This window comes from Cupressus sempervirens, chromosome 11 (assembly GCF_028749045.1).
Source record: "Cupressus sempervirens isolate cs-2001-9-10 chromosome 11, ASM2874904v1, whole genome shotgun sequence".
Lineage (NCBI taxonomy): Eukaryota > Viridiplantae > Streptophyta > Pinopsida > Cupressales > Cupressaceae > Cupressus > Cupressus sempervirens.
The window spans coordinates 437,030,587-437,052,092 of NC_143128.1; the positions used below are offsets into that span (position 1 = coordinate 437,030,587).

At 37.5% G+C, this 21,506-nt stretch overlaps 3 protein-coding genes across 4 annotated transcripts in view; 1 reads left to right on the plus strand and 2 right to left on the minus strand.

The window, feature by feature from the left end:
• Window positions 1–4,000: 4,000 nt before the first annotated feature.
• Window positions 4,001–21,506, plus strand: part of ORC3 (origin recognition complex subunit 3) — a 203,952-nt gene continuing 186,446 nt past the window's right edge. The window contains exons 1-2 of one of the 2 annotated variants that reach the window (XM_089809069.1): window positions 4,001–4,201; window positions 4,280–4,507. In XM_089809069.1, coding sequence (XP_089665195.1) covers window positions 4,133–4,201; window positions 4,280–4,507 — 297 coding nt within the window. In that variant the 5' untranslated portion in view covers window positions 4,001–4,132. The remainder of the gene's footprint in view (window positions 4,202–4,279; window positions 4,508–21,506) is intronic. The other variant, XM_089809070.1, reaches the window with a different exon arrangement.
• LOC149530297 (uncharacterized) lies at window positions 6,837–8,819 on the minus strand. The gene is made up of 4 exons (XM_089811147.1): window positions 8,675–8,819; window positions 8,189–8,589; window positions 7,678–8,083; window positions 6,837–7,546 (listed from the first exon to the last, which is right to left on the minus strand). Exons 1-4 carry the CDS (start codon window positions 8,817–8,819, stop codon window positions 6,972–6,974), a joined length of 1,527 nt encoding a protein of 508 aa, XP_089667273.1. The 3' UTR covers window positions 6,837–6,971.
• Window positions 8,808–9,471, minus strand: LOC149530298 (uncharacterized). The gene is made up of 2 exons (XM_089809657.1): window positions 9,291–9,471; window positions 8,808–9,168 (listed from the first exon to the last, which is right to left on the minus strand). Exons 1-2 carry the CDS (start codon window positions 9,434–9,436, stop codon window positions 8,928–8,930), a joined length of 387 nt encoding a protein of 128 aa, XP_089665783.1. The 5' UTR covers window positions 9,437–9,471; the 3' UTR covers window positions 8,808–8,927.

Below are 21,506 nucleotides of genomic sequence, written 5' to 3' on the forward strand. Positions count from 1 at the left end.
GAAGCAAGCTTTGCTGGATATTAAAGACATCTTCTTAGATGCATTCAATCTTCCTACTCCAGATGAAACCAAGCCATTGATTGAATAATTGACAAATATAGTGGAAAAGGTAAGTGATGCAAACCTTGATACAAATGCAAAATTATTAGAATGGTCTGAAAGAAATTTCAAAGCAAAGTGAATGAGAAAATATCAGGTGACATAACACTTACACAAGTTGCATTGGCAACTAAGGTAAAAAGTGTGATGAAGGTACTTGAGAACATTTTCTCACACTACACCAAATTGTGTAGCCCCACACTCTTCACACAAGAAATAAGGAGTCACATTTTGAGTTTGGAAAGTTAAATTAATGCATCAAGTGTAAAATTGCCTATGACTCCAGCTCAAAGTGAGAAGCACTTTCGAACTTTATTGCAAACCCAATGTCAGTTAGCAACATTGTCTGTAGATGAAGCCAACATAAGGGCCAAACTAATTAACATCCAAACCACTTTGACTCCTCACATGGAGATTTTGCACAAGGAGTTAGGCTATGCATAAACTCTTATGAAGAAAGATCCCAATCTTTCTACATTAGATGACCTAGTCCACCTTTTTGCTGCACTAGCTATCCAAATAAAGTCTTTGGATGTAGAGTGTGAAAATTGGGATGCAACTCTTAAGATTATACTAGAAGTCCATAAATCTTTCTTGGAAAAATGCACTATCAGTGTATAGCCCATTGACATAAGTGTCAAAAATGGGGAGAAAAGTGAGCTTATGAAGTATAGGGAGAAAGTAAAAGAAAGGGGGAGAAAGAGCAAAAAAGGAGCTAATCAAAGAGGGAGAAAGTAAAAACAGAGTAAGAGCATGGGGGAGAAAGCAAAGCACACTTACTTAGTAGAAGTACAAAATTTTGAATACAATACAAACCTATCAACTCAGGGGGAGTTATCAAATTTTGAGGTATAAGTTGTTGCAAAATTTTGATATTTTGAAATTTTGTATAACAACAGAATAAGAGATATGTTATGCTTGTAAGAGTAAGGATATCAATGCATGACCAAGTGTTTTTGACACTCATGTCAAAGGGGGAGATTGTTAATCTCATATTGGTTCTGACAAGTGAGTGTTTATACACTTAAGTCATTTACTTAGTTCATGTTGAACAAGTAGTACATGTTGAGCACAACATCTATAAGATAAAGCATGCTAAGTTCACGGTGAGTGTCGAGTCACTCATATGTCGAGTCACTCAAGTGCGAAGCAAATAGTTTATGTCGAGTGATATAGGAGCTAAGTAAGCAGTTCATGCCGAGTCATGGTATAGAAATTAGTATATGTTGAGCATTAGAGAATTTAGATGCCAAGTAAGAAGGTTTTGTCATAGTTGTTTGTAATGGCACAAACTACCATGTAAATTATTTTTGAGCTGACTTGAAGATTGAATTACAATATTTTGGAGATAAGGATGAATGTTAAGTTGGAATCCCTATGAATTGCATACAACCAATTAGGAAAAGGGAATGTTTAAGTGGAAAAATGGATGAAACATAGTTGTTGATTCAAACCTAACCCTAAGCCACCTAAGTCTTCTTAAGGAGGACAAACCCTAAACTATCTAATGCGTGTGGAAGGAGCAAAGAGAGAAGTTTGTATGCACAAACAGTGTATTCATGGTGGCTAAGGAATTGTGAAGTGAGATTACATTGCAGAATCAGTTAAAGGAGAACAAAGGAAGGAGACAACATATAGCAGAGAGACATATGATCAAGAAGGATTGAGAATATATCAGTTTAGAGGTGATCTATCATCAAGTAATAGAGTGCTAACTGCAGGATCATTGTTGAGTAATTCTAACAGGTGAATTAGTCAAATCTCTTAACAGAGTAATCCTAATAGGTTGTATTGAAATCCTCTGACAAGGTGCTTATTTAATTGTGAGTTAATGTCCTTTAACAAGGCATACTTTTACCAGGGTGTTGAAATCCTTTAAGAGGGTGAGACCTAACAGTCTTTGTAAGCCTTTAAAAGAGCAGACTTTTCACAAGGTAGATCATGACATATGATTAAACATTGTAACCTTCATTCGATACACTTTATTACCATAGTAGTGAAGATTTGTGGGTGTCATCCCCACCCCATTTTTACCTTATTGTTGGAGGGTTTATGGGTAATCAAATTTGGTGTCATATATATGTGTGAATGCTTAGTTGTTTACATGATTTAGATGTATATGCTTTATATAATATTTTAGTTTACTTATTGAATGTATGAGATGGATGTGTGGTGAATGTTTTATGGATCAAAGTTTAAACTACCGATTCACCCCCCTCTCAGAAGTTTATCTTTCCTATTGTAATTCTAACATGTATACATACATGTGTATGTACACACACACACACACACACACACACACACACACACACATAAACGACCCGTAGGCAACTTGAAGACAAGGGCACTAGAGCCACCTTTCATATGTGTGTGTGTGTGTGTGTGTGTGTGTGTGTGTGTGTGTGTGTGTGTGTGTGTGTGTGTGTGTGCACGCACACACGCACACACACACACACACACACACACACACACACAACCGCCACCACCACCACCACCACCACCACAAAAATGACAAATATCTTGTGCTCTTGGAATTTTCTTTTTCTACTTAAAAAAAAAATTGTTTAATGCTTTTGTACCTTTGAACTGTTTTGTTAAAATTGTAAACTGGCTAAATAAACTACTAATATTCCTACTTAAATAAGTGGATAGAATATGTAATTATGAATAAGGGACTCAAAAGTCTTAGGCTATACTACGAGTTTTCCTTTCGAATCTTTTCTTCAATGCCTCTACTTGAACATGAAATAAAATGTAAAATACAACTTAAAAAATTTAACCTAAAAAATAAATATTAACATGAGCACAATCACACTATCCCACTCCACCCTTTGTGTCATTGTAGAATGCCTCATAACATTAATAAAATACTACGTTGTCTATAATAAATTAAGTCTAATATTGACAAATTTTCATACTATCTAAAAAATTTGACCATTAGTTGAAAAGTGAAACCGACTAATAATTTTAATGACATCATAAACAATTTCTATATCCCTTTTCATTTCCAATTTCATGATATGAATCTTAATGAGAAATCTTAAGTTTGCTTGATGTTATTTGAAATTTTAAATGACATCATAATGAGTTTGGAATTTTAAACAAGAGTTACAATGCCAATAATTGGAAACGAAAGAAAATAGAGATTTATAGATATAAGGAAGGATATGCAGGGAGAGCTAAAATAGAGATGTACAATGATAGAGAGAGTTGAAGGGAATTTTAAAAATATTCATAATTATATTATTTTAAGAAATATTATATGAATGCACTACTCATTTCTACCAATTCAATTATAAGTTGAAATATTTAATCTTCAAAAATAAATTGTTGATTACTTAATTCACACTATCAAAATATCTAGTATGTTTGAGGGGGTAGTATTAGTTTTACAATTTGTAAAATGGTATAAAAAAATTTAGATCATGATTGTAAAATAGTAGCTAGTAAAACATAGTGTAAACTCAAAGAAATAAATTTTATAATTGATAAAAATAAACACTAATGTAAAACTAATAAATATATTCAAAATAAAAAAATATAAAACATTTAACTCTATATATATAGCTGGTAATAAAAATATATTGTGATAATTAATATTGACTAAACATTTTTTTTGAAAATCTAATCAACTTTTCACAAATGTGAAAAAGATAAAGTTGTAATTAATAGATTGATTAATGTATGATAGATTTGTTAGAAAATATTTGTATTTTGATTGAAGATAATTGAATTTTATCCCTACCAAAAATAATATGACAAAATAAAAAATGTGATTTATAAAAAAATAATGAAAAAATATAAACATTTGAAATTTATTTTAATCTTTTGAATTCTATGAGCTAATTGGTCAATTGAATTGATGCCCTTAAGAATTAATAATAATATCATAATAGGTTCTACTGTTGTCGTGAGCTGTGCACTGGGAAAGAAACATCTCTTTTGGCACACCCGTAGTCTTCGTCCACAAATAGGTATATCTAGCACTAATATCGATTTGTATTTTAGGCCGCGCAAATAGGCGGGAAGAGCCATGGAGGGTTGTAGTGCCTCCGATTCCTCTCATTCCTCAGGCGACCAAGGGGATGACAAGCATTTGCAGGTATCATATTTCTGTTTGTCTTCATCACTTGTCGGAGAAGAAAATAATTTACATTCTTCATGTTCTTTTTCAACACAGGCTTGCTTTGTACTGAGGGGCTGCGCTTCGCCTTCCAAATCTTCGTGCGACACGGCATCATCTGCTAAGTCTTCTAAATCTAAGAGGAAAGCCGAATGGGAAAGAAATAATTCGGGTAAAACGCTGCATCGCCTCCCGCCCTTTTCAGAAGAGGAACATCCTCTGTACGGTCGATGGCGCATGGAGGCATTTACTTGCGTCTGGTCACGAATTGAGACCATTATCAAGGTACATTTGTTTACTTATATATTTTTTGGACTGCTGCACAATGACTTTTGTAGTTTTTTTAATATATAATGGTTAGTTGAGAGCTTCTAAGCCTCGATTTCCTTTACTTTGATGGATTACTTGGATTCAATTCCCAAGGTGAAATAGATTATCGGACTTAATTTTTTTCTCAAATGGCTTCCAGTTTTGACTAAAATTTGAAAACCACTGACGGCCTACTTCAGGTTCATCAACACAGTCGCGGCCAAATTTGATTCTTGATCTGATCGTTGAAACTTTGAATTTTGAAGCATTACGTTTGCAAATGCTGGGGTTTAGAGGAGTATTCGTATTTTATATGTTTTTTTAATGCTGATTATTTTTCTCTTGAATGTCTTGGATGAGATCACTTGCTGCTTTTATATAACTGGTAAATTTCCCTTACGGCGAAGTAAGATGGAGAAGCTAAAATTTTAGTGTACAAAAGAGAAAATACACACGCTATAGAATTCCGGCAAGAGAATTAATGATTACTGTCAGAAATTAGGTAGGGCTGGATAGATTGACATTTCACACCTCAACTGGGTACTAATTATTGACCAACTAGATGTTCTAATATTTTGTAACTACAAATTTAAACCGAACAGAGAAAAAAAAAAAAACAGGAAAATGGAAAAAAACAAGAGGCACAATTTATAGTGGTTCAGCAATTGCCTACATCCACCCTACAAGCAGGGAATCACTTCATTAATGTTTGACCAATACAGTGAAATACATGACTGCACACATCCATTAATATACTAGCATACATGTTTCAAGTTTAGTTATTGATTCGTGACACAAATCTGATTCGGGCACATGAATCGGATCCGTGGACTCGGGATTCTCTTTTCTCCAAATATGATTCATGGAGGATTCGTGCACACACACACACACACGCACACACAAATAAGAGAAATATACATAATTCTAAAACTAAATCATTTCATAGTATGACTCTAGGATTCTAGTATGCATCTACAAGTCTAGTTAACTTGATCAATGATAATTAATCTATTTTCATGATTATAAAAAAAATCGACACATACACATTGAATTACTGAAAGTGAAAGTTCGTAATATTCAAAATATAGATCATTAAACTTAAAGTTTGAAACATAAATACTCATAAAAGAGTCAAGAGTCAAGATTAAAGTTTTTGATTTAATCATCAAATGGATTTTTGTACTATCTCCTTTCGGATATTTCTCCAAAAACCCATAATATGAAAGTGCAGATTTAAAACCGAACAGTAAACCAATATCCAATATAAATCTCAGAATTTAAATCGATTTCTAATCAGCAGATTTACATACAATAAAAATCAAAAAAGCTAGTTTATTCCTCCAATGTTCAGAAAGTGCATATATAAACCATGAGTTAACTCAGATAAATATCAAATGCGTTATTGTATTTTACAACAGCAATACAATAACATGCAAATATCCAAATGATCCAATCTTACAAATAGTAAAAACAGTTAGATTGGCAAATGTAGATAAAACCTGTAAGAATTTGTGTCCAACCTTCAAAGCTTCTTCAAGGGTTTGCGTCCTCGAAGAAATAACCAGCAACTGTTTCCAGCTCCTAGATTAATATTTGTTTAAATATTATATCTTCATATATGCTCTCATATGGAGCTTGTTGTACCTTTATCATTTTTTCCAATGTGATGCATGCTCTTTTAAGTAATGTGGGATAAAACACCTTTTTGTCCTTTAGTCACTTAAGTGAACATAATACCTTTTTAAATAAAGTGACAAGTTAAATGAACTTAAATAGTCACTTAGTCAATAAACCATATAGCCATCGGGCATTAAAATAACTGACCAAATGAACTCTGATAAGCATGTACAATAGCTCGTTGGAAAGCTCTCGGTGAGACGCTTCCAACCCAGCACTGAGGTATTGAAAATACTGAGCTCTGGTTACTTACTAAAAATAGTAAGCATCTGGACCATAGTAACGTGAATCGGAATCGTATTGGAATCGGCACGACCGAATCGAATTGTGAATCGGGGGTGAATCGCCGGTGAATCGGCAAATTTGAAAAAACCCTTTAAATGTAAAGATTTTAACAATTTAAGACTTATTTCATGCACCCTTTATTGAATATAACTTAAAAACACTATAACATCATCAAATAGAATCTAACATACATAAACATGAAACATAAAATCCATCACATACGTAACTATGTTATCATTATGTACTAAAATGTAAATTGTATGCTAGCTGAAGTAAATAAAAATCAAATGATCATAATGATTCAAATCATAGAATCAGTAAGATGAAATCATGAAGATCTATAAGACATCAAATCATAAATGTATGTATAAATCTAAGATGAAGATCCATGAAAGTTTGAAACATATGTCTATTAGTGATTCAGTATCACTATCAATATCTATACAGTGTAAACAAAATATAAAAACAAGGCTCCAGCTCAAGCCTCATCATCCTCTAGCTCTGCTGCAGCCTCAACCTCAGCCTCTGAGTATCCAGTTTGCCTATGAGAAAGGCGTGTAAGGTAGGTCCTAGAGGACCGCCGAGCCATGTCCCCTGCATGGGCAATGGGCTCATGAATTTCGTCGCTAGGGCCTGCGTCTGTGTGTGCGCGTGTGCATCTACCAATGCCTGAACGTGCTCTAGCTGCCTCCTCTGCCCTAGCCACAGCCTCAGCCTCTACATCCACCTGGTCAACCCACACGCGGTCTTCCTCAGTGAAGACTGGATCCACGGTCTCTGTGATCCACTCTGATTCTGGATCAATCTCTTCTAGAATGATCGGAGAGGAGTCAGCGCTCAAAATCTGTCTAATCTTAAGACGAAGGTTGTAATGAACAAAGACAAGATCATTCAACCTCTGCACTGTCAACCTGTTTCTCCTCTTCGAGTGGATGTGCTCGAACATGGACCAACTGCGCTCACATCCAGAAGCGTTGCTCGGCTGACTCAGAATGCGGATGGCAATTTTTTGAAGGTTTGGGGTTGTGGCCCCAAACATTTGCCACCATCTATCTGAAATAAGGAAAAAATAAAAACAATTAGTCTCATTTACAAATTACAACTCTAAAATTAATGCATTATATAATCAACTTTAAGTTTAGAATCTAGATTCATGAACATTGAATATATTATTTAATTTTTACCTGGCTGTAGTGTTGTCTGAGCATTTATGGCCATCCTGCCAGAGAAAAGTGGCCCCTCCTTATTGTTGAACTGGTCTAGCTCAACAATCGCAGCAGCGCTATTTTCATCGCTGCTCAATCTCTGAATCACTGTGTATAAGCCAGTGAGAACCTCCGCATTTGCCTTGAACTCAGGACGGAAACGAAATGCCGGATTCAGATAGTAAGCTGCTGCGTGGATGGGTCGATGGAGCTGATTCTGCCATCTCCTATCGATGATGTCCCAAATAGGGCCATACCTCTCTTGCACTCCTGCATATTGGTCTCTGATGGCCTCCTTGGCCCTATCCATGCCCTCATAAATGTAGCCCATAGAGGGCTTCTCCCTATCAGCAGTTCGTAGCAAAGCTACAAGGGGCTCAGTGACCTACATATAAAGTAAAACAAAAAATTTGAGTCAAAACTTAAATATAAAATAATATTACTTAAAAGTAAAAGCAAAATACTAAATGTTAAATTGCAATAAATTTACCTTAAGGATTTCTCTAGCGGGTTTCCAAAAACCATCCTCATCAAATATGCAATCCGCCACATCTAACCCTACAGTGGTCGTAGCATAAGAAGAGCAAATCCACTCCTGCCCAACAAACATGCTCCTCAATCCATCCCTTGATGTCAACAAGGACTGCAAGGTGATGAAATTCGAGGCAAACCTCGTGATACCTGGGCGAGCTAACTCCTTGCCTTTTGTGTACTTCCTCATTGTGCTAAGGACAAATGCATGATTATAAATGAATTTGCATATATTTTTTGCCCTTTCCACACATGACTTGACAAACTCAAGTTTGCCAATTTCCTCCAACATGAGGTCAACGCAGTGTGCCGCACAAGGGGACCAAAATATGGTGGGGTGCCTCTCCATCAAAAGTTTACCTACAACAATTTTAAGTTAATTAGAAACTCAAATTTCAAAATTCAAATAAATTTATTTTCAAAACTTGCAAAGTTAAAAGTTTACCTGCTGCAACATAATTTGCTGCATTATCCGTCACCACCTGGATCACATTTTGTTCTCCCACCTCTGCTATAACTTCCTCAATAGCCTCACATAAATATGTGGCATTTTTCACATGTACGGAAGCATCAATGGATTTTATGAACATGGTATATCCTACAAGTAACAAAACAACGAATTATAATATTAAATGGATCATTAACGAATTAGCATTCAACAAATCAAAATTTACAATGTATGTAGGAAAGTAGAATGATCAATCACCTCCACAGGATACAAGAAAATTGAGGAGTGTTCTATTCCTCCTATCGGTCCAACCATCAGTCATGATGGTGCAACCCTTTGCAATCCATTCCTTTCGGTTCTCCTCGAGGTCAACCCTCATGTCCTCTACCATCTCATCCAGGAGGTATCCGCTCAACTCAGCCTCAGTTGGGGCTTTAAACCCCGGACCACAAATAGCAACCGCATCTATCATATTCTGCCAATAAGGAGCCCTGTCACAAATAAAAGTTTAGATGTCAAAGACTCAAATTATAAAACAAGTAGATATAATTAAAGTTTTACTTTTACTTTTAATTTTAGCTTTAAAGAAAACAAAGAAAAAAGAATCAATTACCTGGCTGCAATAAATGGAATGTTGCAAAAGTACCAAAATTTGCATATCTCCTTTCTGGCAGCATCGTGAATCTCCTTGTTCAAACCCATGCCCTCTAGCGTGGGTTGGGAACCAGGAGTAGTGCGGGGCACAAAGTAACTATCCATTCTGTTTTTTCGCACTCTAGGCTGCAATAGGTTGGTGTGGGACTCCGTGTTAGTATGTGACCGACTAGCACTAGCACTAGCACGAGCAGAAGAACTAGGATAAAAAGGAGGCCTAGAAGAACCCTCTCCAACACAACCTACGGATGCGGAAGCTGATGCAGATGCAGATGTGGATGCGGCTGCGGATGCGGGAACATGGGAGCCAATACCCCTTAACCCTTCAACTTGCATTTTCCTATTTGCTTTTTCTTTTTCAATTTTTTCTAATGCCATTAAGCAAGTGCATTTTGCCTCAGGAGTTTGGTGAGTGCAAATTGTAACATCATGTCCAGGTATAGCAGCAATGTGGAATTTCAATCTATAAATACCCCCGGAAGTTATTTTTTCTTTACAAAACATGCATTTTGTTTGATATTTGGTTCTTCTAGGAAACTCTTCATTATATTTCTAACATTCATCTTTTTTACCCATTGGAATTTGCGAAAAATGAGAGCAAAGGCTGCTGCAATAATTTTTTTTATGTAAAATATCAAAGTTTGAAGCTAATAAAAATTAGAAAACAACAAACCCTAGCTTGCAACTTAGTAAAAATAAAGAGCATTCAAGGTTTACACTAAAATTCTTGAAAACTATAGAAATTTAACAAAAAATGCATAATACACTAAAAATTTAATAAAAAATGCATAATACACTAACATGCAAGAAAAAAAATAAGCACTTACCTCTTGCAAATGAGTTGAGGAGTGTTGATATTGGCTCCTTAATGCTCCCAAAGCAATTGATGGGCTCCCCAAATGGCCTGCTGATCTCTTTGGTGCTCCTCCTTCTTGCCGGTTGGAAACCTATGGCTTTTCTTTTCTTTTCTTCTCTCACACTTTTCCTCTCTTCTACTCATGCTTCACAAATAGAAGGCCCTTTAGGGTTATAACAAAGAGAATAGGTGAAAAACAAAGTGAAAAAAACAAGTGATTTTTTTAAAAATTTCAACTTCCCTTTTTACATGCCGCGGGCGATTCACAGCCGATTTTTTAAGGCGATTTTGGCGATTTTTACATGAATTGCCTGAATCGCCGATTCAGGCGATTCATGGCCCAGAAATCGGCGATACCGATTCACGATTCAAAAAAAATCACCCAGGATGAATCGGGTCGCGGAATCGTCGATTCAGGCGATTCTCGTTACTATGATCTGGACAACCTGCCAAAACTGCTCTGATGTGTCGGAAATTGGAAATGTCTAGGTCAAATCTCGAACGGAACCTCGTAAAGAGCCTTCTCGCCCCCAAAACCTAGGCGAAGTGAGCTGACAACACTAAATTATAATATATCAGAAAAAGGGGACATTATAATGCCTCCCTTCTCAAAGATTGCTTGCCCTCAAGCAATCCGCTCATACTTGTAAAAATCAAATGCTAGGATCCCATACTCGCCTCAAGAATGAGGTTCTATTCTTTAGCCGATGTATCCCGACATGCATCTTCTCAAACTCAGAATGGCGAAACAATACAATAGGAATCAATGTGCCAAGTAACTGAATACTAGGATCCCAAGGCTCACCATTAAAAGACATCAATTGCCATGTGCTGCTGCCCTGTGTACCAATACCCTTAGTCAGAATGAATGCCTCACTCCATGAGTGACCCTGCAAGTCTCTACTGTCAAGTGATGATGGGAGCTCGACAATATACCAACATCTACCCCAAGATGATAACGACCAAACTCTCCTAGCTCCCTGATAAAAGGAAATACATAAGGATGCTCCCCTTGGATCCCAAGTGAGAACTCATGCACTGTCCGAGATACCACTGACCAACCCCTGAAATATTTGCACCATAGTACCACTGTACCACTCCTGCAATATTTATTCTGATGACAATGATAGATCCGGCCAATCTAACTCCACCACTATATCACCCTGGTGAAAACGGAGTAATCCTAATCTCTGGAACTTTGATGTGTCAGAAGGCTAAAGCACATAGATCATAATCCTGTGACTATGTAACAACATGACATAATCCACTAGATGTAAGATACTATTAACACCTGGATACTCGATCACCCAATCAACATGATCTTGGATAAAAGGAAGAGTGGTTGGTGAATCACCAAAATCATGAAGGCTAACACTGTCTTCCAGATACTGCTGAATAAAAAATGTAGACACTTTATGAGGAACGTAGGATAGTGTGTGTTCTCCCCACTCTCCTGCAAATAACTCATTGACCCTTGAAGGCCAAATGAAATCAGCGAATATATTACCAACACACATAGGCAAATCATTGATAGCTGGAATATACCAACAAGAAAAATCACCAATCAACAAGTAGGCTGTGGTCATCTCATAAGAGTTGGGTGATAAAACTCTAGGTAAGCTGAAAAATCCCTCAGAGCATGCTAAGGATAAATCTGAAATTCCTACACCATAAGTACTCTTGCTTATGTCAAAGTCTTCATAAAAGAAAGGTTCACTATAACTTGAAATTTTTGAATTATCCTCACTTGTGGTATCACTAACCATGTGCTCATGTGAAAATGTACAGCTGCTGTCATAAAATTCATAATTTTTAGACTCACCAACTTGCTGGTCCATAGAATTTTTCTCATCATGGAAAGTTTCAAATGGAAAACACGTGATTGAATTACATTGTTTGTCTTCACATCTACTCATGTTATGAATTTTTTCAATGATTTGCATGATTTCTTGTGCCTTCGAACCACGATTATCTTCTTCATAAGTGGCTGCTCCACTTGTTTGATTTTTAGCTTTGTAGATGGAATAATATGTTAAACTCAATTGAAGGCATAGCTCATCTACCTCACTCTACTTGTCCCTTTCAAATTCTATTGCTAGATCTCTATCCATTAACAGTTGCAAGTACTCATATTTTATCATTTTCAAAGTTTCAAAAATAGTATGTAAAAGAGAACTCGTGACACCACATGCATTCCCATGCATCTCCTCTATCACAATCTTCCGCATGAGATCTTCAATCAAATTAGAGGAATCATCCATCCTTGTCAATACTTGGAAAATCTTGTCCTCTTTGACCAAAAGCATATCTAATAAGTCAAGGAGTGATAATGGTTTTTGATCATCTCCTTCGAACACAAGTGGGCTGTTCTCCATAGAATTTTTTGATTTTTCATCCCCTAGGGGAACAATATTTTCAGATATGTCCTTTAACTCAATGTGTGCTAGATCATCTATCCTGCCAACATTGCGATCCATTTGCTCCTCAAATTTTGATATAGTTTCCAGACTATTATCACCATAAAATTTATCCAAGCTAATTTTCATGTCACCAAATAAGATGCAGGTATTTTCCGTGTCTAAACAAGATGGGGAGTTGCCAACGTTGGCGATTTGGTCAACTCTTCTACCTGAGCCATCAATATGCTTATCACAAGGACTAGTGTAAACAACTCCATAAGATACTTTTGTCTCCCAATTACCTGTTAGTCTACTTGTGTCATTATCATGCAAAGGTTGCTCTTCCCTTTTAGTACTACTATCAAGTTGATCAATGGCTTCCTCGTGTAAATTTCTGTACTTGTCCTTTGCAAGGAGATCTCAAGCCGGATCATAGCATTTATTTCTTATCATATCCGTCTTGTTTTGTAGCTCTCACTGAAAGTCCACATATTCCAAGAATGGTAATTCTTTTTGAATCTATGGAGGAAATTCGTTGTACTCATCATATATGCTCATTATTTCAGTCCTCAGATTGGATTGGAAATTTTGGGCTAATTGTTGTTGTAGCTTCAGAATATCTTTCTTGGTTTTATCCAAGTCCTGTATCTTCCTCATGGCTAAATACTACTTGTCTGTAGCTGTGGACCAAACACCGTAGTAAACCCCCGGTCCTATCTTGCCTTTGTAGTTTTGAGTTTTCTGATATCTGAGACACAGGGATGATGGCTGAGTCTACTCCAACCGCCGATTACTCCTTAACCCCACTCACAGTGGTATACTGTCGTGCCCTCCAATGTTAATGGTATTTCAACGACTGTAATAATCTTGGCAAATTTTACAACAGAGTTCTGAAATTGTAATCGGGTAATTTTGTCAAACAGTTATCAATCAACCACCATATTAATCACTACTAACTTTCGGTATAACTCAAACCATTGTTTATTAACTCATACACTAGGTGAGGTTGAGTCTAAACAAATATAGTTTCGCATTCCATTAAGATAGTTCATACTGAGTTTGACAGTCAAGTTTTACAACAATCCAATGACCAACAAAGAGCTCAAATATCTAGATCTTCAAAATGAGGCCAATTGGACAATGATCGCTGCCATTCACATCTGGAATTGTGTAAGAGTCATATACATTGTCCACAATTGATTTTGAAACAAGGAAGTAGTCAAGACGCCAACTTCTATTGTCAGCTCTTGCCCCTTGTCTATAGCCCCAGTATGTGTAGCCAACTGTGTTTGGGTGTTGTTGTCGGAAGGTATCCACAAAATTATCTTCAAATGACCTTCTTTCTTCATCTGTAAATCCTGCACTCCTTTGGTTTCCATCAGGATTGTAGATATTTTTCTGTTCTAGATCTTTGATGTAGCTGCTTAGAGTTGGATCCCATTTTTGAACCCTGTAAGTTAGTCTTTCAAGCCTTTGACCAGAGTTAGGAACATATCACACAACCAAATAGAATTGATCAAGTTTTATGGTAATTAGTCGACCTTCACCGTCATGGTTGGAAAGTTCAAGTCCAAACCTTATAGAAACAGGTTTAACTCTAAAAATCATGGTAGTGCCTGAATAGTCAAGCTTGGAGACACTACAAGTCTAGAAACTATTTTCATATCCATCAAGAAGACCTTGCTTAATTTGTTGTAATGTCCTTCATGAACGTGTTTGAAAATGGCCCTATTGCTACGCTGGTTCTGGTATCTTAACCAATTGGCCGACCAATATTTTTAATTGCTCCTTGTAAGTTGGCAGAACGTGTGAACTACACTAGTGAAGAGTTTCCTTTCTAATGGTGGTCCCGACTGATATATATTGCTTCCCATGTGACAACCCCGTCCGGTTTGTAGGAGTTCAATGCCATGAAGGGCTCCTGGTTCACTCACGTAATCTATTGGCATTCACGTGAGTCAAACACTTGGCTGACTGTAGCTAGTGTGCTGGTTTGAGTGCGTCCATTTGCAAGGCATTAGTGTTGCCATGACTGGTTCCAACTTGCTTCCGACTCTCTGCTCGTAGTGTCCCGTGGCTGTTGGAGGGATACCTACTGTCCGTGTCGGGGAAAGAACCACGACGTGATCATGGTCTGCATTGACGCGAGGTTCTTGCCAGAGATTTTCGCATTACATCTGAACCATGCCCAACACTGGTCAACGCCGATTGAAACCACACTAAGCATCTCGCGACTGCTTCAGTTGAGTGGGAAATGCTGTAATGGATTGGAATAACCTACCCATGATCTGATATGGAGGAAGGCATGACTGGGAACAACTTCTCCTTAACCCGTAACGTGATCACCTTGCAGGACGTGGATAGAAGAGACCTCACGATGAAGACCCGACCCTGTATTATGTGCAACAATTCATAGTTTCAACGTTCAGATGCCGTTAATCTGTATCAACTCCTTATCATGTGATTGATGAAACCAGCTGTGGGAAGCCCTTCACGGAAGATATACTGTAAATGCTATTGGCTATTCCCTCAATCCGACATAGAATTATCTATCTGACAGTAACTTTGCCTAGACGTTTGCAATTTCTCTAACTATATTTAACCCTTTCAAATGCATAAACCTAACTGTACTTATGTCAATGCCTAAACTGAAACCGATTGTCTTTGCTGTAAATTTAGTTCACCAAGGTAACCACTTCTAGTTCTCTAAAGAACTCCTGTCATTCAACCACCTGTGATAAGCACTGTATTACTGATTCTCATACCATGTGCAGAGCTGGGGCTACGTCTAGACTTCTTCCACATAACCCAAGGGTATGTCGTCCTTAAGCTGGCCTAGTCACAATAAGCAATAAGAGATTTCTAATCATTGAATCATAAAATTTCTGTGTGTTGCGTGATTCCACAGGATGGCAAGATTCTTGGTTCTGATACCATTGTACTATCCCCTTCTGGATATTTTCCCAAAAACCCGTAATATTAAAGTGCAGATTTAAAATCAAACAGTAAACCAATATCCAATTAAAATCCCAGAATTTAAATCAATTTCTAATCAGCAGATTTACATACAATAAAACTCAGAAAAGCTAGTTTATTCCTCCAATGTTCAGAAAGTGCATATATAAACCAGGAGTTAACTCAGACAACCATCAAACGCATTACTGTATTTTACAACAGCAATACAATAACATGCAAATATCCAAATGATCTAATCTTACAAATAGTAAAAACAGTTAGATTAGCAAATGTAGATAAAACCTATAAGAAGGTTAGGTTTACGTCCAACCTCCAAAGCTTCTTCAAGGGTTTGCGTCCTCGAAAAAATAACCAACAATTGTTTCCAGCTCTCAGATTAATATTTGTTTAAATATTATATATTCATATATGCTCTCATGTGGAGCTTGTTGTACCTTTATCACTTTTCTCAATGTGATACACACTCTTTTAAGCAATGTGGGATAAAGCACCTTTTTGTCCCTTAGTCACTTAAGTGAACATAGTACTTTTTAAAATAAAGTGACAAGTTAAATGAACTTTAATAGTCACTTAGTCAGTAAACCATATAGCCATTGGGCATTAAAATAACTAACCAAATGAACTCTGATAAGCATGTACAATAGCTCATTGGAAAGCTCTCGGCGAGACGCTTCCAACTTAGCACTGAGGTACCGAAAATACTGAGCTCTGATTACTTACTAAAAATAGTAAGCATTTGGACAACCTGCCAAAATTGCTCTGATGGGTCGGAAATTGGAAATGTCTAGGTCAAATCTCGAAGAGAACCCCGTAAAGAACCTTCTTGCCCTCAAAACCTAGGCGAAGTGAGCAGAAAACACTGAATTATAATGCCCCAAAAAAAGGGGACATTACAATTTTCAAGAAAATTCGCATTAGAGGGGTATTGATGAGCAACAGATGTTGCATCTGTATTAGTAAAGGAACCCAAACCACTAGTAGTAGAGGGGATTGTGAATTCATAATCCTCCTCATCATCCACATCAATCAAAGTGGATCTAGCAAGATCCCAGATGGTCATATCTAAATCAGGAGTCTTGGGTGCTACATCTCGAAGCTTTTTGGGCTCCTTCTTGTACATTGGATCCTTGTGTGACAACAACTGTAAATTGTTGTGAATGAACACAAGGTCTTCTGATTCTTTTAGAGCCAATCGGTTGCATTTGACTTAGTGGATAAAGGAGTAAGTACTCCAATTCTGCTTTGCTGTAGAAGAGCTGGCAACCTAAAGAGAAATTAAAAATTATCAATACAACAATCAAGATAAATAAATTAAATAATTGTTGGTGTAAATACATATTTACTATTTACACTTAAGTTTACTTAGGTTAATGCATTATTTTATTATTTTATTTTGTGAGACACTTAGGAGTTTGTGTACCTTTTTGGGTTGTCATGTTGACAATACAGAAGTACGCAACTCTATTTCAACACATGGTGTCTACAACACTGGAGTTTGCATCATTCATTGAGTTGTTATGTAGACAACACAGTTATTCGCACTTCTTTTTTAGCACATGTTGTCTACAACATTGATTTGCGTGTTACACCTTTGTAGGTTTATCCTCTCATCATCGCACTTACTTTCGTGCTTAATGGAGGATTACCCATATCGAGTGGACATGTGCTTGGTTGTATGACTTATCATGTAGCTGATTCCGAGGCATTCTAGATGCATCTCAGAGGCCTTTATATACAGGCACTTGTAGTGTACTCTTAATGCATATTGAATTGAATACGTTGTTATTTTGATCATACTCCTTTTTAGTTTATAGTTGTGCTTGTGTTTGAGTTCTTAGTTTTTAGGTGAATTTTGCCCTAAGGCAAATTCTTACATGGTATTAGATCTTGGAGATTTTCTCTTCACATAGCTGTTCGAGACCATTGTTGCATTAGCACCTTAGTTCGAATCCGGAGTACAGTAGAAATTGGGAGTGTCTAGAGCCTGAACGGACCTCACCATTGTGTCCGGAATACTGATTCAGTGCGAATCTACTAAAAACTCGGCTACCTTTGGCCAAAGTCGATTGTGAGGCAAATTTTTTTTGCAAACCGACACCTAGAGGCCTGTATTTGCAATTTGGGTATGGTCATTTGCAGATCTATTTGATTAATTTTTCAGGTCTGTAATTTTAATTCTCTGCATTATTTTTCGATTGTATTATTTCGAATTTTTTTTGCCTTGTATTATTTTGAATTTTTTTTGGCCCTCTGGGTAGGTAGCAAAGAATTTTTTTTATAGGTATTGGGCTGTCAGATCCCAGCCTTGCACAGAGGAATATTCTTTTGTTATTTTGGTGAACCACATTCAAATTTTGGCCAAGTCGCAGCGGCAACATCTCTGCACACATTCCAACCATTGGCTGAACAAATCTGGTGTATGCCTCAGCACACTGACGGCTTCCTCATACTCCTGGTGGCCTTGTTTATGACAAACCCACAGATTATTCTTTTAAAACTGTAGGTGGGCTCTCCGCACATACATATGGGACAATTCCCACTGGAATTTGAACATTGGTAACGACGTGGTTTTTAAGACTTCCAACCATCGAGCATAACGATTTCGATAGCGGCAATGATTTGTGGTTTTTTGTCGGCAACACTCGTTTTCTGGCCGCGAAAGCTATCTCCAGCCATGACCAACTCTTTCGTGCACGCTTGGCTCCCTGCGTAGCATCTTCGATGACTGACAGTATATTCCGGCAACGGTTTGATAACTCACGGCAACTGTTTATTAAATTTGGTGCCGCTGTTTACTCTCGTGCCACATTCGCAGAACCTTGCGGACTGCCCTATGCTGCCATGTGTACACTCTAGAACGTCTAGTCAGTGTCACACGTAGGACCCACCACCTGGACTCACAGCTTAGCGCCAAAGGACATGTCAGCAAATCTGACTCGGATTGTCACTTCAGCAAACAAGCCGTATGCCATGTGTCACGTCACTAGGTCGCTGATTTTTCGTTGACTTCAACATTTCACTAGGTTAAATTTGACGACCGTTTGACCGTCATTCATAGTTGTTTTTAAACTGCTGCGACTTTCGTTTGATCGTCAAATTTAAGATAACAGTTTTCCTTCTAGACCCCTCTTTAGATTGCTTTTTGATTTGGCAGCTTGACTTTGCGAGCTCATAACTTGGTCATCCAGACTCCAATTGAGGTGCGAGTTTTTTCTGGTTTTGGTGCAAGGATTTTTCTGAAATTGCATTTTTTGGCAACTATATTTGCTTAATCTTGCATTTTGCAACTTCAAATGCTTTGTACGGGCTCATCTGGTCACTTTTTTAGGTTTCGTTTTTTTTGAAAGTGTGTTATTTTTCGTCTACTTTCCAGATCTGCAGTCAGATTCTGGGGTTGTGTGGACAAAATTCTCACTTTCAAAATTAGGGCTTTTTCTGCATTGTAAAGATTTAATTACTTTTTAGAATTCTTGTACATCTTAGCTACAGTGCTTAATGACAGATTTGGGCCTCAAAAGACAGTTGTAAAAGCAAAATCAGAAAGTCCACTTTGTTCATTTTGACAAGTGGCCCATTGTACACGCACTACTTATAAAGTGCTAAAAGCATATTTTTTGGGAGGATCTTTTGATTGAGTGAAAAGGGGGGGTGTGTACTGTGTTTTTGTGTCTTTCTTTTGTGCTCTTTTCATTTTTTGCATCATGGGTTCATTTAAATGTCCACCTCTAACTTCACGCAATTATTCTACATGAAAAGATATTGCATAGAGTAGATTAATGGGAAAAGGTTACAATCTTTATGTTGATGGTACAATTACCAAACCTATTGACGCTAAAGAACTCATTGAATGGAAAAAACAAGACCAATAGGCTTTAGGAATTATCAGGAGTTGTGTACATACAGATCTCTTCTTCCACATTGCCAATTTCATAGAATCCAAATCAGCTTGGGACAAACTTGAATCATTGTATGATAAGGTGGATGAGGAAAAGGGATTTCAAATTGAGAATGATTTACTTCTCTTGGATCCAAAGAACTTTGACATAATTTAGGATTACATCAACAAAGCCAATGAGTATAGGGCACTTCTTAAAGATTGTGGAAATCCCATGAAGGATGAAAAGTTGATTCATCACATCCTGAAGAGGCTATCTTTAGAGTATGCTTTGTTTGTTTCGAGTTTGAATACTCATAGGTTAACTATGGGAATTGCTTACTGGAAGCCTACATTTGACGCATTCGTAGAGATGTTGATTGTCGAACAATCTCACTTAATGGATTTAGGACTTCTCACGACATCAAAGAAAGCCTTGGTGGCTAGTGATGAGCAGCAATTGAGTTAAGGAGGGAAAAGCAAGAAGAAGAAGAAGCAGTGGAAGCAGAAATCACAATCTGAGACACAACAATCCTCCTCACAGCAAGGCAATTCTTCTTCCAACAAGAAGGGAAGTAATGAAAAGGACAAATTTTTTTGTGCATACTGCAAAAAGCCAAATCATGACGAGCATTATTGCAAGACTAAAAGAATCGATGAGTTAGAAAATCTACTTAGGAAGAGCAAAATTCAAATGCTTAAGTCTCCTTCTCAAGCCTTGTTGACTCACTCTACTTCACAAACCACACTATGGCATGAGCATTTTGGTCACCTTGCCTTCCGCTCTCTTCAGCATCTTTGCTCAAAACACATGGTCAAAGGTCTACCTAACATCAACTTTTTAAAGGGTGAGTGTTCATCATGTTCAGTGGATATGCATCTCGAGGAGAAGTATGATAAAGGGAAGTCTTCACGAGCACCAATTGTTCTCCAGTTGGTTTACATGGTTTTAGTAGGAGCCTTTGTAGTGACTTCAGTCAGCCAAGGCCGCTACATCCTTACTTTTGTTGATGGCTTTTCACGATTCACATGGGTCTACTTCCTTCATTACAAGAGTGAAGTGGTTCATAAGCTTCAAGCCTTTAAGACTCATGTTGAACACAAATCAAGGAAAGCCATCAAGGTTCTATGGATGGACAACGAGAACAAATATGTGGACAGAAGACTTAGAGACTTTTGCAAACTTGAGGGAATTGATTTTCAAAATCCACTAGCATTCAGTCCGCACAAGACAGATGTTGCAGCACTGAGGATTAGGACTCTCAAATCCATGGCAAGTTGCATGATAAAATCCAAGTTTCTCAATCCTACACTTGAAGTTGAAGACATTAGCAGTGCTCCTTACATACTTAACAAGTCTCCTCATAATGCCTTAGACAAAAAGACTCCTTTTGAGGCATGGTGCGGTAGAAAACTAGTTGTGAGTCACTTCAAAGTCTTCTGTTGTCTAGCATGGGCAAACCTATCTTCTAAAGGATGCAAGGCACCAACACCTTGGCCTTGTACTTTCATTGGATATGAAGACAGTTCTAAGGCTTACAGACTTATGGATCCAGAGACACATCGAATCTTTGTGGAGAAGGATGTTCACTTTGAGGAAAGTTCACCCAACTTATCCTCTAATCCTCTTCGCACCTCATACACTGTGGAAACTGATAGTGACACCGGTGATGGTGCTTTAACAGATTCAGACATGTGGGGTTCTATTGACAGTTGCATTGAGAGGTCACATTGTCAGTCTAGTCCACATGCTTATATTGCCACAGTGAAAGGTCCAACACAACATGGTACATCTCGTCTTCCAACTCGAGCTTTAGTTGATGACTACATGGCAAACATTACAGGTTTGTTCGTGGAGTCGCACACCGTAGATTTGGGAGACAGCCTTGAGGATTTACATCTTCTCTTTGATGAAGATGATCCTTCTATAGTTGTTGCAAGGGCTCACTTTGACTCTCATGTCCATTCTCTACATGATCAATCTTCACAGGTTAGCATGATTGTGGATCCTTATGAACAACAGTTGTTAGAGGTTTCTTTATCAGTTGAGGAGACAAATGGTTCATTGGG